The sequence below is a fragment of the Filicampus tigris genome, chromosome 7, assembly GCF_054856515.1.
Source record: "Filicampus tigris isolate MCC_2025a chromosome 7, RoL_Ftig_1.0, whole genome shotgun sequence".
Lineage (NCBI taxonomy): Eukaryota > Metazoa > Chordata > Actinopteri > Syngnathiformes > Syngnathidae > Filicampus > Filicampus tigris.
This window is the reverse complement of record NC_141223.1, coordinates 10077811-10100637: the sequence shown is the minus strand read 5'-3', so window position 1 is coordinate 10100637 and position 22827 is coordinate 10077811. Positions and strand designations below refer to the sequence as shown.

Below are 22827 nucleotides of genomic sequence, written 5' to 3'. Positions count from 1 at the left end.
TCACCTGGAGGAATAAAAAAATACAACAAATGGTTCAAGAAGCATCTCGGGGCTTCATTTTCCTATCACTATTATGGACCATGTAGGATAAAGTCCCCTAAATTCCTTGCAACTGTACGTCGACTAATGTTCTTAAAACATTGGGCTATTTGCTCACACAATTGTTCACAAAGTGGAGAACTTCACCTTTTTCTTGCTTTTGAGCAAGTGAGCCTTTCGAGGATGTTCCTTTTATTTTGCATACCCAATCATGACATACACCCATTTCCTTGTTCAACTGCGGAATGTTCCATCTGATTAACTTTCACATCACTTTAACAAACACTGTATAGTACTACATATAATGTGTGTTAAATGTTGCCCACTCGGCATCCATTGCAGCCTGATCATCCTGGAAGGGGGATTCCCCCATCTGTGGTCCCTTCTCAAGGTTTCTCACTTTTCCCCAGATGGGGTTTTTGGAGTTTTTCCTTGCCCTCCTGGGGGTAAAGATCAGAGGATGTCGTGGCTATGATCTGGTGCATATGTAAAGCCCTTTGAGACTTTCCTGTGATTAAGAGCTACATAAATAAATTGAATAAATTGACTGACTTGACTTGGCTATTCAATTCAGGGATGGCACTATACACTGCGGCTAAGGGGGCTGTAGCCCCATCAGAAATCTCCGTACCAGAGCTTTAAGACCCTCCATCATTTATTTTATGTTCTATACATGTTTATGAATTATTTTCTCAGCCCCGCTATGGATCAGTCAAGCCCCATGGGAGACAAAAAATCCTGCAGAGGTGCCTGATTCAATTGAATAAAGGTTGACAAGGATATGCAAATCATTGTTTTCCCTTTACATGTGCGTTTTACACACAACTTCATTGGAATCTGATTTTGTGCAAGTAAATTGAGACACGTGCTTGGTCAGGGATTGAATTAAACTCATAATCAAGGTGGATGGAGTCATCGCTGGTGTCGTCTCTTCATTGTGGCAGGTGCAAATGAATGTTCCAAATTAAGACCTACAAAATGTTATGTACGGGAGATGAAGAGAAATACAATGCCACTAGTTGCCAATTCGCTCCTCTTACTGTATCTCCTCCCCTCCCCACGATGGCTGACATGTAAGGTGACACCAGCCAATCACATCACATTGCGCTTCTTACCAAGAGAGCAAAACAGTGCAAGGAGGCGTACACTATGACGACTGCGGGTATATAAAACACGCGTGTGAGCTTGGGCTTGGATGTTCATGTGTTGTACTCAATTGTTCACAACGCAGACCTGTCCAGATCTGTGCCGGTGTGGACTAGACAGACCGTAGACCCCCAACATGAGCATCTGGGCCGCGGGGGAGACCCACGCTGTCCCTCCGCTGTGGTGCTGAGAAGCAACCCTCAACCAAGACAGACGCGAGACAAAGTGATGGGCAACCTCCTCCCCGCCCTCGGTGTCACCCCGGCAGCCTGACACCGCCGCACCACCGCGACCCAGCGGAACCTCCTCGGATGAGAGGAGCGAGCTCGAGCGCGGCTCTCCTTCTACGAGGTACGCTCCCTTCGGAGAAACTCAATTGACATCAGCTCTGTACGTGTGCAAGCGGCTCTACATGCAGCTGCAAAAAAATGGGCTGCATCAGCTCTAAAACGCCAGTGGGTAAGAGTTGTTTTCAATGTGTTCTGGCTAACGCACGGAAGGCTGAAGGAAGGCTGCCACTTAATTGTTTTTGCTGCAACCTTTTGTGTTAGGTGCAGTGAACTGGGGAGCTTGTGCAGCATGCTTTAAACCCAAAACGGGACACCGTCGACATGCTTATTTTTACTCTCATTTGTTCCATGCAGCATTTTCATTGTGATACACAAGACGGTATTGCAATTTTTTGGTTTGTTTTCTTATACGAAGGGGTGTATCGGGGGCCGGTGTCTGCAGCATTAAGCATCGCGATGTTTGGGAGAGTTGCAAGAAGCTTTTCGCGTGCACGCCTGCGAGAGGCGGAGAATCCTAGGTGTTCCTGACAGGGATGCTCCCTTACTTTTTATTGTCGTGACTCCTGACGTGGAGACTCGACCACACACGATGGTGCTGACCGCATTGACCCACTTTAGTTTTAAGGTAGGACGCATTTTGCCTCCGCTCGGCCAGCATCACGATTTTCCACAAACGATGGGGCGATGGATCATTTGTTGCCAAAAAAAAAAAAACGGGCTTGCGGTTGCTTCTCGGTTGTTTATACATTTGCTTTGACGTGGTTTCTGTTTATTCCACGCTAACCCGTGTGTTTGTCTCTCGGCCCTCATCTCTTCCACACGCATGCATCATCCTGGCGTCTCTACCCTTTCCTTCCTTTATTGCTTCTGATGTAACTGTAATGTGTCACCTGCCCACGTGGGGTTTACCCACCGTGCCCCCCATCAATTCATGCAAAACGATTGCGTAATAATATCGCTTGATGCATAATATCACTTGACGATTGACACTTTAGGCACCTCAGAAGAACAATTTCCACCTGTTTCACTTATTCTTCCACTGTAGGCGAAACAACACTTAAGTATTGACCTAATTGTTTGAAGATGATGATGGCGTGTCTGTGCGCGCGCGTGTGTGTACGTGTGTAAGGACGCGTGTGTGAGCGCGTGCGTATTCGTGCATGTGCGAGACAAAGTGAGACCGTGAAGCAGCAAGGTCTCTGTCCGTCTGCAGTTTCCACGACAACGGGATCTACAGAGAGAGGAAATGTGCGTGCGTACGACTGTGTGTCTGAGCAAGAAGGAAGGAACTAATGAAAAAAACAAAACGGTTTAAATGCTCGTTTGCTTAGAGTGAATAGATCCCGCCAGACAAAATTAAAAAAATATATATATACATATAAAGAATGTAGAAATTACAATCCAGAAATTGTGTGATTGCTGAGAGATGTCGGGCCCTATTGACTGACGAACGCCGGTGCGCTGAGCGTAAAAACGGGCGTAACGTCATGTTTGTGCCAACGCAAGTCTAGTCTGGGTGACGTGAGCGACGCAGCACAGTCCAGCTTTTTGTGACGTCCCGGCAGCTGATTGTCAGTTTTGCTATTCATTGTGTTTTATTTAATGAGGTGCAATAAGCTATTTTGCCTCGCAAACTGCAATGCAAAACCGGAGTCAAAATTTCTTGATTTCAGGCTCTTCAACGTGAATTCCGGATTTCCATAGGCCTCCATGAAAGCAAATGTATTTTCTATGTGTTTGAAGCAAATTAAGACATAGACGGAACGGACATTATCTTAGACCATTGGTGGGCAATACCGTCCCTCGAGGGCCGGTACCCTGCATGTTTTATATGTCACCCTGGTGCAACCCACCTGATTCAAATGATCAGGATCGTTATCCAGCTTCTGCAGACATTGCTGATGATATGATCATTTGAATCAGGTGTGTTACAGTAGGAACAGATGGAAAACAGGCAGGAGACCAGCCCTCGAGGGCCAGAATTGTCCACCCCTGGCTTAGACAGACACCTGATGAATATTTTTGCCTGTTTTCTGACATGCTTTGAACTTAACCCGATCCCAGTTTTCCCCAAACTTAAAGAGTGCCAGGTTTCAATTTGAACTCTGAAAAATCCCCTGAAGCCACCAAAACATCAACATGTGAGGAAAAGTCATTCACGAATATGCTTTTCACAACCATAATAACTGTATGTGCATGAAAATACAAGCTTGTTCTATACCGTCTACATGCAAACGTGTGCTTTTATCTGTCAACATAAAAAACATGTTCAAATACAGTCTGAAAAAGAAATTATGAATATTAAATCAGACCATATACTTACTATACCCACACATCGACACAACCACACATTTCAAAACAGGGACTTTATGTATTGGAGTTAATCACAGCGTTAGCAAATATGTGCAAATGTACAATTTCGTCTGATAGTGTAAGTTTGAAAATATGTGTTAAGCAGTGAGCACACATTCTGAGCAGTAAACAAGGATTGGGTTTGTTTCTGGCATTAAAATGGGAAACAAATTAACATACTGTAGCTTGTTTAGGCAGCAATATTCTTAGGGTAAGGGCTCTGATACCTTTTGATCTGAAAGGGGGTGACAATAATAATAATAATAATGATGATGATATAGGACTGAATCACTCCACATTACCTCTTCAAGTTTACGTTGCCTATTCATTTGTTGTAAATTGTCTGCATTAGCCACACATTCCCTCATCTTGCATTGATTGTTTAGAAAAACCCGTGCAAAGTATTTTTCCTCTTGCAGGCTGCCGGTTTTCTCAAAATGTGTTCAGCATGTCAGTCCGTCTCATCTGCTGTCTGTGTGATTAACTGTCTGACTGGTCACGATGTGGTCATGATTCGTTCAATGACAATTTAAAAAAACATTTACATGTTTAAAAGGAATTCAAATGCTTTAATGGTTGTAAAAGTGTGTGTGCGTGGAGGGCGTCAGAGCAAAGAGGATAGATTGGTAAAGCTGGGGGTGCATGTGAAACCAAGGCATCCCACCAACTAGGCTGCCGCTTACTGCCACTGTGTATTATTACAAAAGCATTCCAGGAGCTGGATTTTAGCCATCAAGGGAAGGACCACACAAAGCTTTACTTTTATGTGCATGGCACATCGGAGAATGACTGATCCCGATATTGTCATTGATGTAGACAGAATTCATAATTGCATTATGTTGGTTGAAGAGGTAATTCCTGCGAGTGCGTTTTGCTTTCATTTTGTTTTGATCTTAACAATAAATGCCAACACATTTTGGGCACCTCAGCTCTGACTGGATTCTCTTTGGATTGTGCCATTTTCACTGATCTATTCTGACACATCAGTACGCGTATAGCCCAGGCTCCAATGTCCTCCATAAGACAACCCTACAATATAATGCTTTGAAAGGTGCACACCTGTCACCTCCTCTGAAAAAAGGTGGCATTCACAGAGGCAGCCTAGATTAAATGATACAATACACCCCACCACCTGATCTCATCACACCCAATTAAATGGCACATATTGAATTCTGCTAGGGGGCAACTTGAGCTCAGGCCTTTAAGCCAGGGTGCGTGACGGGTCTAGATATTGGACTTAATGTATGAGATGGGTTCTGGAGACGGATGGAGCAAGTTGGGGTTTTTTTTTTCAAAAAAAAGAAATGGGGCTGGGGACTGGGAAGAAGGAGCCAGGCTCTGACATTTAGAGGCCCACCTCCTAATCTTGTTTTACAAATCTGGTTTGAAGCACCGCGAGCATACTCCGCAAGGTGTGGCGTGGCAAGGGGCCAGTAAGGCAGTGTTGGTATTTTTCTGTTTGGGGGTTTTTTGGACTGTGGACTTGCCCCACGAACTGATGCACACGAAGGCAGAATAGAAGTAGTCACAAGTCCGTCACGATGTGACGTGAGCTCTGCTAAATTCGTGAACAGATGACGTTTGTATCCGAGGGTGGGTGTGTGGGGTGCACTTGCAATCTGTCATTGTGACCCCCTTGTGTTGTGTTCATGACGTGCCTGGCAATTCTATATCAAAAAATGACGGGGTAAAATTGCATAATTCTTCCGTAGCAGACGTGTCTCTTATTCTGTGTTTTTTACAGTATGTGCTACATACACTTTTCCGCCACTCACCGCCTGCCGCCATGTAAAAATCTCATGAAATATCAAACGGACTTCGGGCTGCTGCCAGGAAATCAACTGCATGACATAGCAAGCATGGCATTTAAGTGCACGGAGGAAGCCTTGCAGCCTCCTCACATGTCTGTGTTATCTCAATGCAAATCAATCCAAAAACCTGTTTGAATAGCATTAACTGTAAATGCTAATGGGCAATATGGCCGGTCACTGTATTGAGATACAGAATTCTCACATTGTGAAAGGCATGGCCTGGCATGGCGATTGTTGGTCCATAAATAAGCCTCTCGTACGTTTTGTGTTTACATTAAACACATGTAGGTGCATTGCATTCATATTGTATGGTGATGTGCAAAAGTCTTAGCTTTGTTATTTAATAGACATTTTTCACAGATATTGTTTTGTAAAGGGATATTATAGATTGTATAAATAAATACAAAATTGATGTTGAAAATACCTTTTAGAAAGATTTATTTATTTTTCTTCTTTTTTTTAATGGCGGTTAGGCTAGGTTTGGTTGGTTTGTGTTTTTGTGTTTCAAGAATCTTGATTAGTAATAATGCTGAAAGCAAAAAAGATTCAGAAATGACACAAATTGTGAAACTGATATTAATATATAAATGATGAGAGGAAATGGAATGCCAAACATTAAATACATTATGTGCAATTAGGGGTGCAATACCAGGTAGAAATTTAAATGCAGAGGTATTAGGAGATATTCCTCATAGTTCGAACAGTCCACCCACCCCCGAATCAGAACGATGTTGCCGATCGGTTTCAAACCCTGGTCGGTTTCAAACCCTCCATGAACTGGGAAGTAACCTGCTAGCTAATGAACAAACATAAATATAGCATTTATTAATTTAGGTTTTTCTTTTGGTAATAGTTTGGCCTTGTCTTTCAATGGTCTGTTGAAAGAATGTTATATATAAATGATGGAGTAGCTAAAACAACACATCTCATGGTGACCTAAGACTTCTGCACAGCTATATGTAGAAGAAGCTGAATCTTCATTTTATTTATACAATGACCATGGTATCTTAACAACAATATGTTGAGGCCCTACTGTGAGTTTTAATGTCTTTGGACTTTCTTCCTTCTGACAGTGGCGGTTGATGGTACGTTACGCATGGACTGGAGCCCGTCAAGCTCCCTGTCTGACCTTGCGCTATTGGGGAGCACGCAAACCCACCTGGTGCGCAGACTGATTCTGGCAGCACCTTTGGGTGCACTGGACTTCAGCCAGGTGCCCCAAACTTTCTTTTCATACACTATCTCACTTGGGTCAGTTTTAAAGCAGTCCAGTCAAGTAAGTTTAAAAAAAAACAAAAAAAAACAAAACAGAATTTACTGCAATCATTAAGCACAATGTTTGTTATTTAGAAACCTATTTAAGTTTGAGCCATTTATCTATTTTCTATACCGCTTGTCCTCATTAGGGGCAGAGGTGACTTTGGACAAGAAGCAGGGTACACCCTGGTTGCTAGCTAATTGCAACAAAGCAAAACACAACACAGCACAATGAGACAACACAACATAACACAACACAACACAACAAAGTAGAACTAAACTGCATTAAATTAAACATGGAAGAAGTAAACACTACATTACCAGAGCTGGGCATTCCGTCCCAGGGACGGAACGGTCCATCCGACAGAATGTGAGGACGGAACCGCTTTAAAAGGACGAGGACGGACGGGGTCGGAGGACGATTATTTTCATGAATAAGGATGGAGGGACGAGGGCGGAAGGGTACCCAGGTCGTGGAGGACGGACCGGCAAAAATGTTAGAGCATAATGGCACAAACGCCGTGCTATGCCCAATTCTAGCTTTGCATAGTTAAGGAAAATACCAAAACAAAGAAAACTCCACCCATCCACCCGACTGTGCTCTGCACTAGATTTGAACTTGCAATAAAATATGCTGTTAGGTTTTTTATCTGCACCTTCTAAGTGAAATAATGAGGGAATGACACATATCTGGCCATGAAGCACCTGAGTAGCCAATTGTCAAATTACTTTGGGTCCCTTAAAAAGATGGTGTACATATACATTGTGTTGTAATTCATCCACTGTTCACCTGATTTGGATGTAAATGCACTCAAATTAAAGCTAAGAGTCTGCACTTAATGCACATCCTGATCTGTCTGTGTCATTTCAAATCCATTGTGGTGATGTACAGAGATGGAATGCTGAAAATTGTGTCAATGTCCACACGACACACATAGCAAAGGCATAAGGTCCAGATCTGGCATGAAGCTGGCACAGGTGGTATTCTGTTGGAACTGGCATATGGAATGTGAACCGAACATGGCCCAGGACTGGCAAAGGAGGTCTTGGCTCTGGCAAACAAGAATTGGGCCAGTTGTCGAGTGAAGTATCTGGCCCAGAAATCAATTTAGAACTCTGGTCCACATGTATAGCCAGTCTTCTCCCACCCTTAACAGGCTGGTGAGACGTGGTGAGTAAATGCATTTATTTTATGTTTGGGATAACGTTAAGCCTTTTTTTATGTGTTATTCAGATTCAGATTCAGTTTCTGTTGTCACATATTTCAGCCCATAATGTCACACCTACTTTAAGAATCTTAAAGCGTTATTTTTATTGACAATGCATTGGTAATGACATGCACAAATGACTTGTGTTTACTTGTGTTTACTTACTTACTTTCTCCATGAGTCTAGAAATGTTAACCAGTGGATTGACTCATCGGCCTTTCAGCATAATTAACTTCTAGCGTAGGACACTAAATGCTATCTGAGTCGCACACATTTTAAATCAAATTGTCTTTGAACTATTGCCTGATATTGTTTGGTAAGAAGAGTAAGCAAACAGCTCGATTACTGTAAATGTGCTTGTGTGTGTACTTCATGCAACCGTGGCCCAGTTTGAATGGGGAAAAAAAAGACTCATTCGACATTGCACTGAACAGGAAGACCTTGTGTAGTCTTGTCTTTGTCTTGTCATCATTACTGTACTTGTTGGCAGGGTTTTCATGTTCCAATTTTACAACCATTTAGTAACAATTCACAATGGCAAAGTATGTATATATATATATATATATATATATATATATATATATATATATATATATATATATATATATATATATATATATATATATATATATATATATACATATATATATATATATGTGTGTACTGTATATTAAATCATGTGGTAGGGTAAAGGAGGGGGGGTCTGAAAATGCCTGGCACTGAATTTGACTACGATATCATATTCATTCAGAGAGGAAAGAATTGTAAGTTCCTCAGTTTGTGGTGCCTGTGCTTGAGGATAAGCAGTATCCTCATAATTATAAGCATGATCATACTCTGTATTACATAATTAAAATTCAAATAAGCAAAAAACAAAAACATACAGATACATAAGATGGGATTCATACCCTGCCCTAAATGCTGTTGCTAAAATGTGTCAATTTTTTTCCTCCATCTCAGTTTTTTTTAGTGATTTATTTTGTAAATTCTGGACAACAATCTGATTATTCGTGGATAGATCATGGAAAGCCAGAGCTTATTTTACTTTTGAAAAAGCAACACATCTCCTCGGGGTATATGACACATCTCCTCTTATCCTCTGTCTGATCTGTGAGCTCCACTGTGGCACAAGAGGCTTATTAGACCTCCAGGCGGCTGTTGATACCGTCACAACCTTGGAATCCCCAACGTCTCTTACTCTTACAGGACCCTATATTGACAGAAACAATTGCTCTTTGTTTGTTTGTCTGCTTGTTTGCCTGACATGTTGTTACAAAGAGTGCAACTAACAGAAGGTCATACTGACACTTTTGTAACGAGGTCATTTCCATGTGTGCAGGGTCCTCTTATTCTTTTCATGTTATCTTCTCAACATTGAGCAATGATGTTGTATTTTCGGGCCGTTGATAAAAATATTAATAAGTCCAAGTACCGTTTCAACGTGACGTTCATTGGCAAGTGTACTTGCGGCTCGCTATGACCAGCTCCTGTCCATTCCCCGATTGATTCCATTCGGCACAAGTCACCAGAGTAAAGCGAGGACAAAAAAAGGTACACCCATTGTATTGTGAAATATAGATTCATGCAGGTATGCAAGGTACACCAATATATATTGTAAGAATTATTTATATTTTCAAATAAATGAATACATAAATAAAGTAGGTAGGTAGATCATTTGAACTTGGTTAATTTATAAGTAGCTTGCATGCTGAAAAAATGTGGGCACCCCTGGTCTAGGCTCCGGAGCCGCATGCAACTCTTTCACCCTTATGTTGCGGCTCTTGTGGCTTGGGAAAATAAATTATACGTGTCTGATTGATGTGTATGCTATTTGTCCCCAAAACGTGTATCATGTCTTCTTATTAGGTTAACGTTTTTGGGCACTATCAGATGTGGTCCTAGATCGGATACGTATCGGATATTTTCTGCAATTGGACCACAGTCCGAACCGCAACAGGTCGCATATATCCGACGTCATCTGTAGCCCAAAATGCACTCTGCGTGGACGGAGGTAGAATGCTGGCAGCCCGGAGATAGAATCTGCAAAATTGTTTTGAGTTACGATATTTGACTTTTTTCCTATTTGAAACATGAAGCATAGATTGAACATGTATGGCGATCGTAGTAATTCAACCACGGTTCGGATCGGCTCATTTTTTACACGCAGTTATGACGTGACGTTTACTTCCATAAACACTACGTTTTGAGTGATGACGTAAACACTACGTCCCACATGACTTCGTCTCTTTCTTCTGCGCCTGCGACACAATCTGCACCTGTTGACATAAACATAACCAGCTCAAACCTTTCGGTCAGCCACTTGTTTTGACCCATATTGATTATCAGCACAGCCAGTCAGCTCTGCATGTGGTCTTTAGTGCGGATGTGCCTGGTCCTCATGTGAATGCCCGTCGGACCACAAGAAGTGACAGATGAATGATCTCGTCACAACCTGATACTCTGCTTGTGGGCTTTCAGTCTCCATCTTTTGTCTGCTGTCTTGCTCTGGAAACAAAAAAAATCTCACCTGCTGTCAACCAAAAGAAGTGTACTATTTTTTCTGGAAACATTTTTAAGCGTAAGTTTCATCTCATTGAAGGAATTGTGGCACACTCAGAGATCCACCTGGTCTTTTATCAAATTTGATAGAATGACCTACATTTATCTGGCACCGTTTTCTGTCATTCAAGAATGACAGATTGTGTCCAGTCATGGTGGGAAACGCAATCAAATGTACACTGTGAGCATCAGAAGCAACTGGTGGTTCAGAATCTTGCCTGGGATTTGAATCACCAAACTTAAAATGACTGGATAACCCCTTCCTCTGAGCCATTACCCACTAAAATGCTGCATTGTGTACAACAAAACACAAAATGATTTTCCAGTAGTGTTCCAAACCACCATATCTGACATACTATTTTACATCGTCTATTTTCGGTACCGCCTATCCTCACTAGGATCCAAAGTTTAATAAATCAGACTCTGATGGTCTTTTTCATCCCAAAATGCTTTGCTCTGGGGTACCTGGCTGAAAATTTCACAGGGGGTTACATCATTGAAGAAAGGTTGAGGAACCACTGATCTATATCTTTTGCAATAAAGAAGGGAAAAAAGACAGAAAGGAACCTTTTTTTTTTCCATTTCCTTTAACTGGCGAGGAAGGTTTTAGTAACAGGGTTGCATGTATGTTGAGAGACACAACTTCAGAGCATCAAGACATTTGAAAAAGAAAAAAATATATATGTTCTATACAATCTTATCTTCTCTGTTATATTAGTTGGTCACTAAGAGGGACAAATGAAAAAAAGTCATTTTTAGAGGGTGCTCAAGAGCTGTTTAGTAATCAGTTTAGCCACATTCATATTTTGTAAGTCCATGTTGCTTGATTTTGGGCATGAGTGTATGAAATTTCATGAGAGGGGCAAAAAATCTCCTCCAATTTTGGAATAACCGTTATGTCTGGAGACCTTCCACTTGTCTTCAAATGGAAGAGACAAATTGTTTTTCCTTCTGAGTCATCACAGGGAGCAGTCAGCTCTGTTACATTCACACTGAGTTCAATTACTGACTCTACTACTCCCCTCTGCGTCACACTGTTTTCTCATCCTTCCAGGTGAATGTTGATGACACCATTGAAATGTTACCAAAATCAAGGCGAGCTTTGACCATCCAAGAAATTGCAGCGTTGGCACGATCCTCCCTGCATGGTGAGTTCAATGGAGCGTCTCCAAACAGACACACAGTGGGAACCTAAGGCCTAACATCACCATTTTGTGCATTATGCGGATATCTTTCTTGATGTCTCACACAATGCTTTGACCCACAACTTCCTTCCTTCCTTCTTTTCCCCCCAAAACTTTGGACAGTTTACAAATTGTACAACCTTAACATCATTTCAATTTTGAGGTTGTAGGCAGATTGTTTTCCCATGTTCCAGAAATCATAATACAACATTTTTAGAACAAGGCAATACAGTAACATTTGCTTGACAGGTATTTCCCAGGTAGTGAAGGACCATGTGACCAAGCCCACAGCCATGGCACAGGGCAGAGTGGCCCACCTCATTGAGTGGAAGGGATGGTGTAAGCCGCTGGAAGCGCCTGCAGCCCTGGAATCAGACTTTAATTCTTATTCCGATCTCACCGAGGGAGAGCAGGAGGCGCGCTTTGCTGCAGGTAAGCTCTTGTTTGTGGTTGTGCAGTTTGCTACGCTTCATCCACCTTTTTAAATATGAATACAGCAAGACTGAGGATTTCGAAAGGATCTCAGTGGAATTCAATGGCATATTGGCCCGAGGGGGGCTTTAGTACTACAATAGTATCCTAATTTACAGAATGTTTGAGTTCAACATTTGAATGGAATCCGACCCCAAAGTCTGTGCTAATAACATCATTATTATTCCCTAGTTTTAAATCCCAGCGGGGACCAGCACCTTCCATGTCTGAGACTTCAAACTGAACCAGAGCGGGACTATAGATCTTGACTGACTCTCTCGTCTAAATCCATATGCACTAATCCATCGTGCAAGCCTTTCAATGAACAGCATCTGCTTGGCTGTTGCCATGTAAGTGGCATGCAAATGTGCAGGGCGCAAGCTTGCGTTGTCCAGAGCTGCAGAGTCATTTCATCATCAAAAATGGCAACAAAAAAAAAAAAGAAAAACCCAGAGTCAGGCTGTTCGTTTGCCAATCCTTCACTTTGTAATATTGTCCTCATCTTATCATTGTGTGTAATGTCAGACATTATCAGTTAAACTCATTGACATTTATTTCCATGAATTGTTTTCCTTCTCCCTGGATTTACTCATAGCTGAATTCATTATCCCCAATCCCCCTTTTCACACTCTGATGTCTTTTACAGCCCTCTATTTATTTATCTCATCCTTTCATCCGTTTTTCGCCTCGTCTCCGCCACCAGTCGCTCCCTGCAATGCAGACTCTCAAGGTTAATTTGCTCAGTAAGGTTTTGCTTGTGGCGTGTGCCACCGTGACGGAGCAATTTTTCCAAGTCTATTTGTTCCCTTTTTTCTCCTCTTCTCATGTTTTCACTTGTGTTCGTTTGCTTGAAGGGTACAAATGATGGAGAATTTACGTTTTAACTGCTTCTATACAATTAGTTGGGCCTCTGGAGTTCCTGCCCACTGGTAAAGCGTAAAAGTACATTATTAATATTTTAGTGTTATCATTATTATTTCTCAGGGTACCCCTTTTTCCTCTCAAATTCTAAAATCATGCTTGGTAGGTTCATTGAAAACTCTAAATTGTCCATAAGGTTGACTGTAAATGTTCATGGTTGTTTGCAGAGATGGGCATTTTACCCTTTTTGCCGGTTGGTCCATCGGCGACCTGGGCCGTCCTCGCCCCTATGTCCTTATTCATAAAAATAATCATCCTTTGACCGTCCATCCTCATCCTTTTAAAGCGCTTCCATCCTTAAATTCCGTCAGTCCGTCCTTTTTAAAATACTTCTTGTCCTCCGTCCGCCCAGGACGGACTGCTGGACTGTTCTGTCCCTGGGACGGAATGCCTATCTCTGCTTGTTTATCTATATGTGCTCCGTGATTGGCTCGAGACCAGTCCAGAGTGTACCCTGCCTCTTGCCTAAAGTCTCCTGGGATCGGCTCCAGCAACACTTGTGACCCCCTTATAAGCTGTATAGACGATGGATGGGTGGTGACTAGGCACCGCGGAGACCCAACTATTTGTATACTAGCTGTTAACAAGCCAACATTCTTGATCTTTTTTGTCTTAATATTAACAGTGGTTGATTTGATTTTTTTTGTAAGATTTGCATGGCAATCAAGAATCTTCAAATTTTACTTAAGTACAGATTTTATCATGGGTTTGTGGAATATACTGATTGAATGTTAAAAATGTATAATGTTTGTCCTAACTGTAGCGTAGCAAATATGCCCACCAATAATGCAGTAGTTATGCAGTAAAATGTTTTTTTGTAATGGTGGCAACACGCTTCACATGACTCTATGGATGATATTTGGATGTCGTTAATAATCAAGTCATGCAGATGAGCATAAAGAAGGAGCTGCTGAGTCCTGTTGTCTTGTCAACAGTCCACTTGTAGCCTGGTGATGGTGTCGCCGTGGGTGGCTGGACACACTTTGTAAATGTCATTGAGCATGTAGGTGTGTTTTGTGTGAAGTGTGACCATGTTTGTGTGAAATGGAAAACATGACTGAAGGAGTGTTTGTTGTAGGCGAACTAAGAAGTGGGAGTTTCTTGGACACGCGCACACACACACACACACACACGCACACAAACGTACACTCTTTTTGCAGTTAATCCTGTGGAGCTCTTCACGTTGCATGTTTATGTAACAGTGTGCACTGTATGTGACAACGACTGGATGACCAAGTGTGTTTGTGTGTGTGTTGCTCTGCCAGAGAGCGAGAGAGCTAATCTGTGGAAGTACAAATGTGTGCTGTGTCTATGTGCTGTGTTGAGGGGCATACTGTATATATACACAGTGGACACTTTAATAGGTACATATACAGCAGAGCTGCACATGTACCAGGATAAGTTGTTTAAAGCATCCCTCAGCATGATTTCATGGTGAGTCTTCACCATGACAAACTATAACCACAATTCTAAACATATGGCTAAGGTCATTCCTGTGCCGTTGTGGGTGTGAACACAGCATGCTTGTTTGATAGGAACTGCGAAAGCAGACTTCCATGGGCAGATGATGTAAAGCTGGATAGGGAAATGACAGATCTGCAAAGTGGGCACTTGTTGACCACCTGCCAGGTACAAGGGGACACATTTGTGCATATGCTCGATAGATGCACTATCATGAAGTGCGCCACATGCGGTGCGTAGAGCACCAAATTAGCAAGAGTCCTTGAGCTAGAGCGAGTAAGACAATGATTGCTGCAAAGACAGCACTCAACATCTCATGCAAATCAACACTTGTAGAGTAAAGAATGAGTTCATATGTCGTCCAAAAGATAACGCGAGTTGGGAGCAAGTACAAGGGGTGTGATAAGAATTGAGCTTCAACCACGGCAGCTGACGATCACGACGGAACGTTCGCTAAAAACTACGTTAAAGTTTTAATTTTTATCATAAAATTGACTTACCTTAACTAGAATGCTATAGTGTAATTTATCCAATCCTGCACTTTAAAACGCTTGTCGTGGTCGTCGTGAAAAGTGAAAGTAAAAACGGCCGCTCCTTTTTTTCTTCTTCTTCTTCTTCCTTCCTTCTTCTTTGTTCCCTTTGTTGCCTCCTACTTCATTTAAAAACGAAGAAGAAGCATGGCCGCCGGAGGGGATCATGCATTAACTTTATCTTTGCACAATAACATCAATAAAGTCCTTTGGATAAAATGCAATGTGGGATTGTAGTTAAGGTAAGCTGTTTTAAGACAACCTAAAACAAATCTAACAAACACTTTCACACTATATTTGGCGATGCCTAAGTCATCCGTGGCGGCCGGCCAGGAGCGCACTGCGCTCACGACATTTAAACACAGCTGTTGTACTGTAGGCTACTATCCGATTTTTACAAAACTTTATTAGAGCAAACACATCATTACAAATACGAGGAGAAAGTATCCGGCTTGACTCTGACTAAATCCACGGCACATTTGAATAGTGGACGTTACTTGCGAGAGGCTGCGGTGATGCGCACCCAGTCAGCTCACATATAATACACAGTGGAAAAAGTAAATCCACTTGTGCCCTCGTTAGTTGAGCTCGCGCTGGGAACCGGTCCCCGCCTTTTATGAGTGCCGGCGGGTATGTACAAAGCCTCCGAGTCAACTCATATCTTTGAAACAATGCGTCTTTCTGCAATATAGCTCCCGATGTGCACCGCGATGCACCGAGGGCATGAAAGTTGAAGTAGCGAGGGATCAAGTCAAGTCAAATGTATTTATTTAGCCCTTAATCACAGGAAAGTCTCATCACTGTACATACACACATATATATATATATATATATATATATATATATATATATATACATATATATGTATATATACATATATATATATATATATATATATATATATACATATATATATATACATATATATATATATACATATATATATATATATATATATATATATATATATATATATACATATGTATATATACATATACATATGTATATATACATATACATATATATATACATATACATATATATATATATATACATATATATATATATATATATATATATATATATATATATATGTTCTGTACTACTACATATACTAGACTACAGACTATATCCACCCAAAACTATTGATTTTTTTTTTCCTCATAAAATGACATTGTCGTGGTAAAATTATATTTTTATTCCTGTAATGTTTTGCCATTTGTCATAGTAGTGTTATTTCTGTTCCACTCTCTTAATCCTTCACAGTGTAGCCGTGGTAGAGTTTGTTGGCTGCCACGCTGGTCATTCCTATTCACACCCAAGTCGGTGGTACTTTTGAGTCCCAAAAGTCATTTCCTGTTCTGGTGTGTGCAGAAAGAAAGAAGGAAAGACAGACAGACAGTACAAAAAAAGCACCATCTGCTGGACCTGATGGTCTGAGGGGTTTTTTTTTCCCGTCCTAATAATAACACCCCTGACACAGACGGTGTGTGCAGCTAAAACACTTTAGGTTATTTGAATTGCAAAAGAATACAAAGGAGAATATAAAGACACAGAGGCAGAGCAGAGGATCAAGACAGTGGACGTGAAGAAAATTCAGAGGCAAACTCAAACGCAGCACTTCGCAAACAGATAAAAATAAAAGTTTTTGGCGAGGGAGCCTCAGTGTGGATGCAACAGCAATGAGGGATGAAGCACTTTGTAAGAATGCAGAGACTTAATTGAGAACCAAGGCAGCAGGCTGGTACATATTGACTAAGCTGTAGAAACAAAATAAGGTGCAGGGCGCACTGATTTATTGAGGGATAGGCTGATGTGTGGATGCAAGTAGTGACGGGACGTGGAATGCCAGCAAATGCAGGTAACGAGAGAGGACAGGAGCAGAGCATGATGGCGCAGGGAAATTACTCAAGATATTTCAACTTGTCACAAAGAGGCAAACACAGTCAGGGAGATGAAACCAAGGCTATGAAACAAAAGGTGATGCCAGAGAACTGTTTTATTGAGAGAGGCAACTAGAAAAGGCACACCCCGAAGAGGGTTTTATGTAGCTGATAGAAATTGAGAGTTGCAGAAGGGAAAAGAAGATTCGCTCACCAAGACGTCTACTCTAACAGACTAACAACAGCCTCATCGATTTAAAAGCAGGGCTTAATTTGCAAGCGCCCAAAACGGAGTGTAAACACCCGTGTGGTAGCTGAAATACAAACCGGGCACAGCCAGGATTGCGGCTGCCAGATGTACAAAATTGGAGCACAGGTTATTTTACGTGAAATAGATGCAGATTGATTTAGAATAATTTAGCACACTTTCTGATTTATCAAACCTGACAGCAGCTGCTTTTGCTTCTTTAAATACAACGTGTGAAAGGTAGGTGCACACAGGTGACGACTGGTTATTTGTTTGAAGAAAAATTCTGCCAGACTTTGGTTCGCCCCACTTCGTCATCGGTTCAAGTGGCTTTTTCTGCAGGTGGGCATCCGGCAAACGAGCACTCAGTAACTCGGCCTTGAAAACACATTTTTGTGCTCAAAATTTCCTCTTGTGTGCTTGTAATTGTAGCACAAATGGAACAGCATACTGTAACCTTTGTTCTTTTAGAGTTTTTTTTTTAGCCAAATTTATTGAATGCATTTTGTTTTGACATCGATCACGTGTCTATTACCTACTGATATTGAAGTAGCGCTCAGCCCTACTCTGTTATGTAAGTGCCACTAATTCTTCAATTTGTATCAACTTAAGCTTAATTGTGCACTTCCATGATGAAAGTCATCATAGCTACTGTAACTAAAGCACAATTAAATACAGACGTCACAACTGCTCAGGGCTCAGGTAACAACCAGTCATGGCTGAGCTCTGATAAGTTTTTACCTGAGGTAACGACCAATCATGGCTGAGCTGTGATTGGTTGTTACTTGAGCCTTGGGCAACTGTGATGTCATATTTCGTCGACAGAAGTGACAAAATGGCCGCCCCTGGAGATGTCTAAAAATGGGTGGATTAAGTCTTATTCCACAAATGCACTATTTGTCAGAATGCCTTGTTTCAACAAGCGAGCCTGCATAGAACATATTCCTGAAAAATATATGTTTGGGTTGACCTCCCTTTTAATCACTGATGATATCATTGCTGCACAGTTACCTAATTTCTCAGGCACAGCCTCAGGAATAGAAACACACTAAGTACACCTGCTAAATGACTGCACCGGGAGACCGTCGTCTGTGATGGGAACCTTGCCGAAACCACTCGATTTACAATCACCGCACTTTGCTCCCGCCAGTCAAAAAGCGCTGCATAACATGGAGACACAGGTGTTGCCAAGGCAACCATGCGTTTGCTTGTGTGTGGAGCTAATGGACGCGCGGTTGTGTGTTTTTGCAGGTGTCGCCGAACAATTTGCCATTGCCGAGGCTAAACTGAGGGCCTGGTCGTCAATAGATGGTGACGATTCCAACGATGACTCATACGATGAAGACTTTCTGCCCACCAACGAGCCTGCAACACAGAGCACAGGTATTCATTCAGGCACACACACGCTCACACACACACACGCTGCAGTTTACAAAGATTTGGTTCCAACTGTCCTCATCAGTGTCCATCCAGCTCTCTTTGTGCGGCGTCCTGTGTCCCACTGCCCCACTTCTCATCTGCTTGCAACATTATTTTGCTCCTTTGCGTAATTTGATATCCTCTTGCAACTTTAATATGATTTCCTTGCCTGCAGAGGCTGCGTTTGTCACACGATGATGTGTGGCCATGGATATCTGAATGTGTATGTGTGTGTGTGTGTGTGTTACTGTTTAGCAAAGCTTTCATCTTGATTACGTTTAGCAATCCAGTAACTGTAGGTCAAAACATCCAGCACAGTGTCGCCCATGTCTTTTCCTCGAGAAATTTGTGGCCCCTTTGCCGTTGCCTAAGGCCATTACCTGATTTTTTTTTCATTGCGCAAGTCTGCATGAAAACCAAGTTACTGTCTTACCTGATTTGAGAAGAGAGTTAGGAGTGTTTCTAGCTACTGCAACAGTTGGGTTAAAAATAACACAATTTGGGGTCAAAAATGGACCAATCCACAAATCGGGTCAATTTGACCCACCTTCTTGCATTGTTTTGGACAAAACAGTCCAGTTTTTGGGGTTGTTTTGTACAAAACGACCCATTTTTGTGAAAGCAGAAAGTTGGGTCGAATTGACCCAAGTAGTGGACCGGCCCATTTTTGACCCAAAATTGTTATTTTTAACCCAACTGTTTTTAGAGTGTACAATAACATAACAAAAGCATGTTTTTCATTTTAGTTGATCATGCAAAAGAACTTTAAACCTAGAGTGATGAGAACATCAACAGTGCTGTACCTCTATTCATGTTGTAAACACACTGTACTGTAGAGCAGATTATCCATCCCTTCATTCATCCATTTTGTGTACCGCTTTATCCTCACTAGGGAGGCGGGTGTGCTGGAGCCTATCCATCTGATTTTGGACGAGAAATGGGGTAAACCCTGAATTGGTTGGCAGCCAATTATAGAGAACATATAGACAAACAAACATTTGCTTGAATTATGCCAGTTTCCTCACTAAACCAACAAAATAACGATTTCCTGTAATCTAATTGTATTGTGGGGTGGCACAGTGGGCAACTGGTTGACACAACCGCCTCACAGTGCAGAGGTCGTGGGTTCATATCTGGGCCTGCCCTTCCTGTGTGGAGTTTACATGTTCTCCCCCTGCATGGGTTTTCACTCCTTATTATAATTTATTGATTTTTTTTAAATATCGTCTATAGTAGGGTTGAATGGGCTCTGGAGCTTCTTGAAACCTTTGTTTCTTATGTACCTGTACCTGAATACAAATAAAGTTGACCTCCAAAGAGTGGTGGTGGTGAAAGGGGAAAAAAATATAAATGAAAATTCGAGCAGATGTGGAATCAGCGCACACAAAAAAATATCTAGAAATCTCTACTTGCTTTTCTGATTAAAAAAAATGTAGGAACAATTTTTTGACTAGTGTTATTAAAATAATCATTAGTTACTACTGTTTACTAAAGCAATTGTTGCTGTGTTTTCTGTTGAAAACCATCTGTCTTGAACAGTTGTCTGTTTTTTTTTTTCTCCTCATTATTGGTCATGCTTGCATTGTGTCTGTTCCTTCCAGATGTGCCATCATATCCTCCGTACTTAAAGGACTTGATCCACAGCCAGCTTTGTCAACACCTGGGCCTGCGCGGGCCATGCTGCGAGGGAGGGGGCAGTGGCGAGCCGTCTCCTACGGCCGACTCGCCGGACACGCTGCGCTCCAGCCTGTGCAGCCTCGACGAACACCACCCGCTTCTGCGAGACCTGAGTTGCCACCGTGGAGCCCACGGCAACGCCGCCGAGCTGGCCGCCAAAATTCTGTCGGCGCTGCAGGGTGGGGAGGAGCTTCTACTCGGCCGGCTTCAGAGGGTGGGCCGGACGGGGCCCGGTGGGAGGGACTGCGGTTTCCACAGCCTCGGGGGGAGCGGGCACGGCATCGGGCATCAGGAGTCTCCGGCGTATTCCGTGTCTGACTCGGAGACGTACCTGTCCCCTGGGGAGGATGGCGACACCCCCTGCAAGGACTACGAGGCCACCTTGTGCCAGGCGGAAGCCAACGGGGAGGAGTACGAAGCCCGCAGGAGGATGTCTGACGTGGCCTCCTCGGGGATCGTTTCGCTTGACGAGGACGAAGAAGAGGAGGAGGAAACACTTCAGGGCGAGTCAAACCACCAATGACTCTTCTAACTTCAGTGTCATCCCTCTCTGCTCTTTGAGGTCGCTTATTTACGGCCTCTATCGTGCCACCAACGTTTGATCCCGAAATTCCTCTTTTTCATCCGTCTTTGCCTTACTCGCAACATTTCGACTCCATTTGATCATTCTTAAGAAAGTCATTCTGTCGCCAGCTCTTTTTTTAAATTTTTTTTTTTTTGCAAGCGTCCAAACAATCTTTTCCTGTGCGTGAGAACTGGAGTTCTGTACTTGCTCCAGTAGCCGTGGCTCAATAGAAGCTGCGGGGTTCGATGCCTGCGGATCCAGGCCCGCGCTGTCCATGCCTGTGCTGAAAACTCCCAAAAAGAGAAAGACTGAGTCCACAACTCTGAAATGTTCTTTGCATGTGTTTTGCAAATGCTGACGTTGATGATCCGAGCCGAGCGCGGCTTGTAATCTGAGCCGCTCTTTCTGACCCACCCGAACCCAACCTCCCCACCCCCACACCCACAGGAGAACCTGACCCGTCCACTCCCAAAGACCCTTTGCAAGAGACAACGAGGGCATCCTTTCGGCATGGCTTGCTGAGTATGCCAAACTACGTATTCCTGTCACTACCAATTATGAGCAAATGCTGGAATGTTGTTACAGTGACAGGCCATATTAAGAATTCAAAAGTAAAAATGAAAAAAAAAAAAAAAAAGATTTGTCACAAACGACATGACAGGAATGAAAAGTTTTTATTGTACTAGTTTTCTATCACTCATCAGTTGTTCATATTATATCAAATGTTGTTATGACCGATGGACTGGAATTCTGTGGATTCCTGCATGGAAGACACAACAACTTTTTTGATGTCTTAGAACGCGCACACACACACGCACGCACGCACTGAGCAACAGTGGCAACAACTATTACATATAAAGGGAATGTTACTGAAGTGACTGCTGGTTGGTTTGGACTTGGAAGTGAAGTGGGCTGCGAAAGACAGAAACGTCTTTTTTTTTCCGTGAGGACATGACTCGCTTTGGAGATTACTATATTTTTGTATACGTCGTCTTGCTTTGATCTCTATGCCTACGCGGCGTGCCAGTGTATGTGGTTTCTTGCACGAAGCTATAATGTGGCTGTACATTTCTCCTTTTTGTTGTTATCACCGTGTGATATCGTCTACTGGGAAAAACAAAAACAAATGTGAACGTGTTTCCCTTATTTTTGATTTCAAGAGGATGCTGGGTCTTTTAGCGCTCTCGCCAGTCGTCAACGACTCGACGTTCAAAACGTTTTGAAATGCGCCTCTCCTCTCTTAACGACTTCAGCAAGGCTTTGACTTTGGATCGTTAACCTCCTGCATGGCTGTAACGTTTGCAGAAGTTCATCTGTTCAAGTTCCCCCTGAGGGACTCTCATTCATACAACTCAGGAAGTCCCATCAGACCACAGCATCAGCGCATCCCACCAGCACGCATTAACACCATTCTCACAGCTCTCCTTCGGTCTGCGTGCGTGTGTGTCTGTGTGTGTGTGGGAATGCCTTGTGTGCTGACATTTTTATGTTATTTCATTATTATGAGCATTATTTACAAACAGTGAGAGCACAGATTTGGCTCCCTAAGCCCCTTGTCAGTCATTTAGGAAAGCCTCAATGTGTTCTTCTGGTCGTGATGTGTGTGTGTGTGTGTGTGTGTGTGTGTGTGTGTCAGAATGTCATGTACAGTATTGTAAGATGTCAGCAAGCTCCTCAAGCTTGCACTGTATAGAATCCAACGATTCCCTTTAAACAATATCCGGCAATGGAGGTTGAATTTTTATTGGTGCTGGAGATGATAAAATGAAAGTCCAAATGATGTATATGATGTAGAATGAGCGAATGG

The 22827-nt window shown here is 42.4% G+C and overlaps 1 protein-coding gene across 3 annotated transcripts; it reads left to right on the top strand.

Annotated features, from left to right (window-relative positions):
• The first annotated feature begins 1207 nt into the window (after positions 1-1207).
• fam131ab (family with sequence similarity 131 member Ab) lies at positions 1208-21670 on the top strand. 3 transcript variants are annotated; one of them, XM_086035790.1, is made up of 5 exons: positions 1208-1536; positions 11717-11810; positions 12096-12278; positions 18611-18742; positions 20380-21670. In XM_086035790.1, exons 2-5 carry the CDS (start codon positions 11741-11743, stop codon positions 20976-20978), a joined length of 984 nt encoding a protein of 327 aa, XP_085891916.1. In that variant the 5' UTR covers positions 1208-1536; positions 11717-11740; the 3' UTR covers positions 20979-21670. The 3 variants fall into 3 exon arrangements, with proteins under 3 accessions (XP_085891916.1, XP_085891915.1, XP_085891914.1); XM_086035789.1 differs by lacking the exon at positions 1208-1536 and adding an exon at positions 1620-2100; XM_086035788.1 differs by lacking the exon at positions 1208-1536 and adding an exon at positions 2139-6851.
• Positions 21671-22827: the final 1157 nt, after the last annotated feature.

Excerpts from the sequence above, each read along its gene's own strand:
- fam131ab (XM_086035788.1), top strand. The coding sequence starts at position 6,735 with ATGGACTGGAGCCCGTCAAGCTCCCTGTCTGACCTTGCGCTATTGGGG. Across the intron at positions 11,811-12,095 it reads GGCACGATCCTCCCTGCATG|GTATTTCCCAGGTAGTGAAG; the intron begins GTGAGTTCAATG and ends TTTGCTTGACAG. Across the intron at positions 18,743-20,379 it reads GCCTGCAACACAGAGCACAG|ATGTGCCATCATATCCTCCG; the intron begins GTATTCATTCAG and ends TGTTCCTTCCAG.